The sequence below is a fragment of the Nothoprocta perdicaria genome, unplaced genomic scaffold (assembly GCF_003342845.1).
Source record: "Nothoprocta perdicaria isolate Ctin4 unplaced genomic scaffold, notPer1 scaffold_218, whole genome shotgun sequence".
NCBI lineage: Eukaryota > Metazoa > Chordata > Aves > Tinamiformes > Tinamidae > Nothoprocta > Nothoprocta perdicaria.
The window spans coordinates 1,197,439-1,205,040 of NW_020455399.1; the positions used below are offsets into that span (position 1 = coordinate 1,197,439).

General features: G+C 69.1%; 3 protein-coding genes across 3 annotated transcripts in view; 2 read left to right on the forward strand and 1 right to left on the reverse strand.

Moving 5' to 3' along the window:
- Window positions 1-638: 638 nt before the first annotated feature.
- KXD1 (KxDL motif containing 1) lies at window positions 639-2,281 on the reverse strand. Its single transcript, XM_026038857.1, has 5 exons — window positions 2,241-2,281; window positions 1,795-1,900; window positions 1,538-1,690; window positions 1,413-1,459; window positions 639-987 (listed from the first exon to the last, which is right to left on the reverse strand). The coding sequence occupies exons 2-5, from the start codon at window positions 1,887-1,889 to the stop codon at window positions 752-754; spliced, it is 531 nt and encodes a 176-aa protein (XP_025894642.1). The 5' UTR covers window positions 1,890-1,900; window positions 2,241-2,281; the 3' UTR covers window positions 639-751.
- Window positions 2,282-3,104: 823 nt separating this feature from the next.
- On the forward strand, window positions 3,105-6,478 carry FKBP8 (FK506 binding protein 8). Its single transcript, XM_026038832.1, has 8 exons — window positions 3,105-3,400; window positions 3,710-3,879; window positions 4,004-4,092; window positions 4,187-4,404; window positions 4,479-4,651; window positions 4,724-4,801; window positions 6,138-6,269; window positions 6,386-6,478. Exons 1-8 carry the CDS (start codon window positions 3,130-3,132, stop codon window positions 6,470-6,472), a joined length of 1,218 nt encoding a protein of 405 aa, XP_025894617.1. The 5' UTR covers window positions 3,105-3,129; the 3' UTR covers window positions 6,473-6,478.
- Window positions 6,479-7,419: 941 nt separating this feature from the next.
- Window positions 7,420-7,602, forward strand: part of ELL (elongation factor for RNA polymerase II) — a 45,291-nt gene continuing 45,108 nt past the window's right edge. Inside the window, exon 1 of the mRNA XM_026038871.1 lies at window positions 7,420-7,554. Within this exon, the coding sequence (XP_025894656.1) occupies window positions 7,420-7,554 (135 nt within the window). The remainder of the gene's footprint in view (window positions 7,555-7,602) is intronic.

Sequence of the window (7,602 nt, forward strand, 5' to 3'; positions counted from 1 at the left end):
CGGCACCAAGCCCCACACTAAGCCCGTATCCAGTCCCCACAGCCAGGCCCCAAACCCCGGAGTCTTGCCCCAAAAGGGGCTCAGCCCTGGTCATGTCTGATCTGTGGGCCCCGCTCACCCCAAAACCCGCCCCACCTTGGCCCCCAACCCTTGGGTCCTGCCCCAAAACCGGCCCTGGGCCCATAGCCCAGCCCTACACGGCCACTCACCCCACAGCCTCCCCCCAAACCCCGGATATCTGCCCCAAAACGGGCTCTGCGCCTCCCAGCCCAGCCTCACACCCTAAATCCCGGCTATCTGCCCCAAAACGGGCTCTGCGCCTYGTTGCCCAGCCCCACAGCATCATCCCAAAGCCCTGGGAGAGCCCGCAGGAGCCGGTGGCCACAACCTCCACCGGGATGACCGAGCACACAGAGAAACGGAGCACGGAAGGAGCAGGAAAGGCCTTTGCTCCCCTCTTCCTTAGCTCCTCCGTTCCAAAAGGCCCCAATCTCCCCCAAATTCGGGGCTTTGCGGCTGCCCCGCACACASCACCGAGCGAGGACAAGAGCGGTTTCAAATCCACGCTTTACTGATGCGCCCGGAGCGGGGAACGCGCGACGGTGGCAGGCGAGAGGCCCAAGGAGCCTCCTCTCGGCTCGGCTGTCACCTCTCGGCCGTCTTCCCCAAAAACCCAGGGCCAAGCCGAGACAGGAATAYAAACACGGGATGGGGAGCGCCCGGGCCGGCTGGGGCCGCGGCGCCGGCTCCCCTAGTCCAGGTCGTCGGGGGCTTCTTCGTCTGTTAGACTCTGTCCGTTGACGGCCGGCGAGTGGCACCGGCCTTGCGATAGATCCTCAAAATCCTGACTCGTGGTGGGAGAGATGATGTCGGGGCTCGTGTCGCACGACTCGGTGCTCTGCTCGGAGGTAGCGATGGTGGTCGTGGTGCTCTTGGGGACAGGGTCGAAGTCGTCGTCGTCGTCGAGAATCGGGGATTCGTGGATGTCTGCAAGGGAAGACGCTCTTGGGTTTGACGCCAGGACGACACGAGCCCGGGGACCCCCAGGTAYGAGAGAGGCTCTGGCACAAACGCCACGAAGAACCTGCTCATTCAGGCTCCACGGGTCCCTAGATCATCAACAGGTAACTGATGTCCCCTCAATTAGTGGCCACGGCAGCTCTGTAACCTCACATGGGTTTATTCAAGAGCATAAAGGCCTTCCAGGCGGCTTTATATCCTCTCACAAGAGGTTTAAGAGAATAAAGCCCTTTCACAGCAGCAGCCACGTGTTGGGTGTCTCCTGTAGAGCACCCAACCCAGGACCCCCGTATCCATCAGGACACGATTTCTCACGCCAGAAACGGAAAAGCGCAGCTCCAAAAGCGGAGCCTCAAGCGGCAGGTCAGACCTAACACGGAGCAATCACTCACTGCTGAAGGCCTCCGGGTACTGCTTGGCCAGCTTCGCCTTCAGCGTCCTGCAAGGACAGAGCGGAGCGCGGCGGTAACGCCACCGGGCGCGCGCCCGTCGCGCGCCGCCGCGCCGCCGGCCCCACCTGATCCTGCGGAAGATGCTGTCCAGGTCCTTCTTCATCTCCACCAGCGTCCTGGTGTGGTGCACGAAGCGCTCGCCCATCTGCTGCATGCGCACGCTCGACAGGTTGTTGAAGTTGAGCAGCATCTCGTTGGTCTTCTCGAAGCGATCCAGCCTGGCCGGGCGGCRGCGGGGCTGGGCAGGCGCCCCCCGAGGACCGCCCGGACCCCATCCCCGTGTCCCCCCATCGCCGTGTCCCCCCGTGTCCCCGGCGCTCACATGTTCTTCTGCGCCTGGATGATGGCGTTGACGTCCTCGGCGTTGACCATGCCCAGCACGCGGCTGCAGAAGACGCGCGAGGCCGAGGGCTCCATCGCGCCGCCGCCTGCGGGGCCGGCACCGCGTCGGGTGGCGGCCCCGGGGCCCCCTCGAGCCCGGGAGCGGTCACGGACCCCCCCGGTACATCCCGGTAACGGGGCCCCCCACCCTGGTCCTCGTTAGGGTCCCCCCGGCTCTGCCACTCCCTGTTCCTGGGCCCCCTTTCCCCCAGGTCCCGGTACCGGATCCCCCCCTTCCCTATCCCGTTCCCGGTAATGGAGCCCCCTCCCCGTCCCGCCATGTCCCGGCCGCCGACACCGCCCCCGCCCCGCCAACGGAGCCCCCCGGTCCCGGGGCCGCCCCGTCCCCTGGCTGCCGGTGAGAGGCTGCGGGGTCCCGGGCGGCACCTGGGTCCGGAGCCCGCGGCCTCACATGGCGGCACCGGGAACGTGTGTGTGTGTGGGGGGGGTCCCGCCGCGCTTCCGGGGTGCGGGTCACGCAGCGCGCGGCTCCGTGACGTCAGCGCGCCCTTGCGTCACGGCGCCCTGCCGGAAGTGGCGGCCGCTGGCCCGCGGGAGGCGGAGGGTGGCTCCCCGCCCCCCGCGCACGGTAAGGCCCCCAGTGCCCGGTACCGCGAACGGCTCCGCGATGCTGCCGCGGCGCGAGCGACCCCCGGGAGAGGGGCTCCCCCGCTGCACCGGGAGCTGTAGCGCGGCCCCTTTAAGGCTTCGCGGCGCCGCGATGACGAGCAACAGCTCCGCCCAATGGCGTCGCGGCGGCGGGGCGCGGCTATCCAATGGGAGCGAGGGGGCGGGGCCGGCGGCGGCCGGCTCGCGGGGCAGGTGGGAGCGGCGGGGGGCGCGCGCGGCGGCGCCCGTTGCTAGGGGGGGGATCCCCGGCGCGTGACGTAGGCGGTGACGTGGGGGGCGCGCGCGCGCGCCGGCGGGAAACACGTGGCGGGGACCCCCGAGCGCGGCGGGGGCTGCGCCGGCACCCGGACCCTCCACGAGGCTTTCGGGGTGTCCCCTGCCCCGTCCCCCGCGTTCCCGGAGCCCGGGACTCCCCGTGCGGCTGCAGGGTGTCCCCTGTCGCCTCCCCTCCCAGTTCCCGGGGTGCTCCCTATCCAGTCCCCCCGTTCCCGGCGGCCGTCGCCTCCTTGGGGAAGCCCCACGAGGTTCTCATCCTGTTTCTGGTCACCCCGCTCCGGACAAACGGGTGGGTGCCACCGTTGTCCCCACGGAAGCACCGACGTCTCCCGCCTCTCCCGCAGTGCCCTCCTGTCCCGGCTCCACAGCCATGGCTTCCAGCGGGGAGGAGCAGAGCAGCAGCTCCCCGGACTGGGGCGACAGCGGCACCGAGCTGTCCGCCGCCGAGCTCGCCGGGGCCGGCGCCTCGCCGCTTGACAGCGGGGAGGATTTTGAGGTGTTGGAGGACGAGGAGGAYGACCTGAGTGAGCTGCCGCCGCTGGAGGACGTGGGCCGGGGCAGGACACCGGCAAAGGAGGGTGTCCCGGAGCAGGCCCCGGCGCAGGACGCGGAGGAGCCGCAGGAATGGCTCGATGTCTTGGGTAGGAGGCTACAGAAGCAGCGTCCGCTGCACCTTCCGCTCCCGTCCAGGGTGCTGAGCTGGCCCGTGGAGCTGGGAGGCCTTTCCTGGCGGGATGTGGCAGTGCCGGAAGGACCGGACAGGCGGGTCCGCGCTCGGAGGGCAGAAGCTGCTCTTGGGTTGTGGTTTGCAGGGAGCCATCGCTTGGGATGGCGACGTGGCGGCTCTTCCCGCTGCAGGGATGCCGGCTGGCACGCGGCGCAGCGGGATAACTCAGTACCAGGCCGTATCTGATCACTATTGATGCGTTTCCAACCTTCCCCTCGTGCAGGGAACGGTTTGCTCCGGAAGAAGACACTGGTGCCGGGCCAGGGGGAGGAGAGCCGCCCGCACAAGGGCCAGGATGTCACCGTGCGCCTCAAGGCCACGCGGGAGGACGGCACCGTGGTGGAGCAGGAGCCGCGTCTCACCTTCACGCTGGGCGACTGCGAYGTCCTGCAGGTGGGAGCCGCGTGGCGGGTGACAGGGACACTGGAGGGGTCTTGTGCCGCCTCGTGGGCTGGGAAGCGTCTCCGGATGGGCAGGACCCTTTGCTCAGCACCTGGTACAAAACTCTTCTGTTTAGGCCCTGGACCTGTGCGTGCAGCTCCTGGAAATGGGAGAAACGGCCTTGATCGTGTCGGATGCCAAGTACTGCTACGGCTCGCAGGGCAGGTGAGCGCTGCGGTATGTGGGGACCTGGCACCAGGGATGGCYGGCAGCCCAGCCCTTCCTTTGCAAGAGCCCTGAGGTGCCCTCCTTGATGCAGGAGCCCCGACATCCCACCCGACGCGGCCCTCACCCTGGAGGTGGAGCTGCTGGAGGCTCGGGATGCGCCGGACCTGGAGCTGCTCCCCGGGAAGGAGAAGATAGCGCTGGCCAACCGCAAGCGGGAGCGCGGCAACTTCTATTACCAGCGGGCAGACTACGTGCTGGCCATCAACTCCTACGACATCGCCCTCAAGGTCATCGGCTCCAGCTCCAAAGGTAGCCACCGTGGCCGGGGGCCTTCCGAATGGGAAGGCGCTCCTGCCTCCTTGGCTAACCGGGGATCATTGTAGTTGATTTTAGCCCCGAGGAGGAGGCCGAGCTGCTGGACGTGAAGGTGAAGTGTCTGAACAACCTGGCRGCCTCCCAGCTCAAACTGGACCATTACGAGGCAGCGCTCAAGTCCTGTAACCTGGTCCTGGAGCACCAGCCCGGGAACATCAAGGCCCTGTTCCGAAAGGGCAAGGTGAGGGTGGGCCCTGCTGGGGGCAGGGGGCCAGGCCAGCCCCGTGCTCAGCGCCGTGTCCCCCCGTGCCAGGTCCTGGCCCAGCAGGGCGAGTACCGCGAGGCCATCCCCATCCTCAAGGCGGCTTTGAAGCTGGAGCCTTCGAACAAGGTAGGCGCCGGGAGCTCTGCARAGCTGGGCTTTGCCAGCCCCGACCCTCGGCTCTGCAGAACCGCAGGGCTCGGCGGTGCCGTGGTGCAGTGCGTGCCAGCGCCCGGGCACGAGGGCGGCGCTGGCAGGGACCTTATCTCCGCGTGATGATGCTCCCGCTGCCCTTTGCTCCTGGAAGCAGCAGGACTCACGTGCCCAGCACGGAGGCTCCYGCCAGCGCCGCTCGGGCGGGCGGCTGCAGCGCCGCGGGAAGAGCGCGGCCGCGTCCCCGTGTCCCGCCAGAGCGCCGGGAGCAGCCCCGGCCCCTGCGTCCATGCTGAGRAGAGAGCGCTCCCTGCGTCAGGAATTCCTGGCTGGTTAATGATCAGCTGTGGGGATGGATGCGGAGGGAAAGGAGCCAGCTTGGAGCAGGGCGCCCAGCTGCACCAACAGGCTTCAATCCTGGCTTGTTTTATCCGCCTTTTTCTTGGGCCTTTCCCCGAGCGTCCTTGTTAGCCTCATGTTTTCCCATCCCTGGAGGCCCCAAGCAGGAGGAGCCTCTGAGCAACGAGGTGCTCCAGGCAGGGCAGTGGGAGCAGGATCCTRGCGAGGGAGCAGCAGGGATCGCGGGCGGAGCTGCTCACCAGGAGCCTCCCTGTGCCAGCAGGAGCTTTTAATTAGGAAGAGGAAAGAAAATATCCAAAAGCCTAGCATGGGAACAGCAACTTCCCAGCTGCTGCAGCTGGTGTCAGGGATCCCTGGGAAGTGGCCGCGTGCTCCGAGGGGCTCCCGCWGGTGCAAACAGAGCCGGGAACGGCTCCACCTGCCCTGGCCGAGGAAGCGGGTGCTGCGGGCGGCCGCTCGGCACCCGCGGGACGTYGCGGCGAGCGCCCCGATGGTCGGCGGTGCCGGTGATGGGTCGGGATGCGGGAGGYGCCCGGAGCGCCGCGTCCCCAGCAGAGGGCACCGCGCGGCCGCCGCGTCCTCCGCGCCCGGCGCCGGACACGGGGTCCCAGCCGCCGCTCCCCGGGATCGGGATCGGGAGGAGCCGCCGGCTCCGGGCCCGGATTGTAGCCCCCCGAGCCCCTCATTCCACCCGCTGCAGGGTGGGAGTGCTTGGTGCCGCCAAGCTCCYTCCAAATGCACCGATTCCCGTGGATCGGAGCGCTCCAGCGCGCCGCCGCTCGCTGCTCTTGCTGCGATCCCACGTCTCCGCATCCCCTGGCCCACGTCCAGGCAGATGCGGCCAAGCTCTGTCCCCGAGTCGGGAATTACGGAGCATTAAAGCAGGAAAATCCCCCCGCCCGGTGCCGTGGTGCCCGGGAGCCGTGCCGGCAGCCCCGTGCCCTCCTTGCAGACCATCCACGCCGAGCTCTCCAAGCTGGTGAAGAAGCACGCGGACCAGAAGAGCGTGGAGACGGAGATGTACAGGAAGATGCTGGGCAACCCCGGCGGCGCCCCGGCCAAGTGCCGGGACAAGCTGCCCTGGGTAAGGCTGGCGGGACCCCCGCGCTGTCCCCAACAGGGCCGCGTGGCCGGGCGAGTGGCGCGTGGCCTTTTTGGGCTGCGCTGTCCCAATCCGTCACCCTCTTCCCTCCTCCGCAGGCCATTCCCTGGAAGTGGCTCTTCGGCGCCACGGCCATCGCGCTCGGCGGCGTCGCCTTGTCCGTCGTCATCGCGGCCAGGAACTGATGAGGAAGGACGAGCTCCCGGTGCCGGACCCCCCCGGACGCCCCCCGGTCTCCGTGCGCGGACGGGCCGCTCCGGCCTCTGCAATGTGCAAGGAAGCCAAAGAATGTGTGTGGGGGGCGCGAGGGCCGTGACCCCCCCACCCCGGGGCCACTACGTCCCCCCACCCCGGGGCGCCGCGTCCCCCGGCCTGGCTCGGCCGCCCGCCCGCCCCATGACTGTGAAATTCCCAATAAATTAGGACAATTCCTTCATGGATAGGGCTTTATCCGGGGGGGGGGGGCTGGATGCTGAGCCCCCCTTCTGCAAGTTGGGAGCTGGAGGGGGGTGCCTTCCCTCCGGCTGAGTCTTCGTTGCAGTTTGGGGAGGGGTCCCCGGTGTTGGTGTCCGACCGTGTGGGCAGCCGGAATTCCCACGCTGGCTCCGGCACCTGCTCCAAAGCCGGAGTCCTTGGAGGGCTCCACATTCCTGAGCTTTGGAATRGGGGCCAAACAGCCCATGGCGCCCCCCATGGGGAGGAGGGTCCCGAGGTCCTATGGACCCCCCCCCAGACCCCAGGCCCTGCGCGGGGGGGTGATGTGGGCTCCCCCGGGGMTGCTCAGACCCCCCCCCCGGGGCCATTCCCGGGGGGGGTCCCCGGGGAGGGGGGTTCCCGTTGACGCCCCCCCAGGTCCTCCAGCGCTGGAGGGCTGCCCYAAACCACCCTCCCCGCCATGCCCCGCGGCTCTCATTTGCATACCCCCGCCTCCTCCCGCCGCCTGCCAATGGCGCGCGGCGGCCCGGCCGCGCGGGCCAATGGCGGCGCGYGCTGCCCACCTCCTTGCCCCAGCAACAGGCAACTCCGCGGTGGGCGTGGCCGCGGGCGCCTCATGAATAATGCATGAGGCGGCGGGGGGCGTGTCGGCGGCGGCGGCGGGCGGCCCCGGCGCGGAGGGGGAGACGGTCCCAAGATGGCGGCGCTGCAGGCGGAGCGCGGGTACGGGCTGTCGTGCGGCCGCCTCGGCCGCGGCACCCGCGTCTCCGTCTTCCACGTGAAGCTCACGGAGAGCGCGCTGCGCGCCTTCGAGAGCTACCAGGCCTGCAAGGTGAGGGGCGGCGGCGGCGGGTCGTTCCCTCCACACCCTGCCCTCCCG

What these genes read in the sequence shown, in the direction of transcription:
- KXD1 (XM_026038857.1), bottom strand. Translation starts at nt 1,889, where the DNA reads ATGGAGCCCTCGGCCTCGCGCGTCTTCTGCAGCCGCGTGCTGGGCATG. An exon ending in AGCATCTTCCGCAGGATCAG is followed by an intron (nt 1,460 to 1,537) that starts GTGGGGCCGGCG and finishes CTGTCCTTGCAG; the next exon opens with GACGCTGAAGGCGAAGCTGG. An exon ending in GTACCCGGAGGCCTTCAGCA is followed by an intron (nt 988 to 1,412) that starts GTGAGTGATTGC and finishes CTTCCCTTGCAG; the next exon opens with ACATCCACGAATCCCCGATT.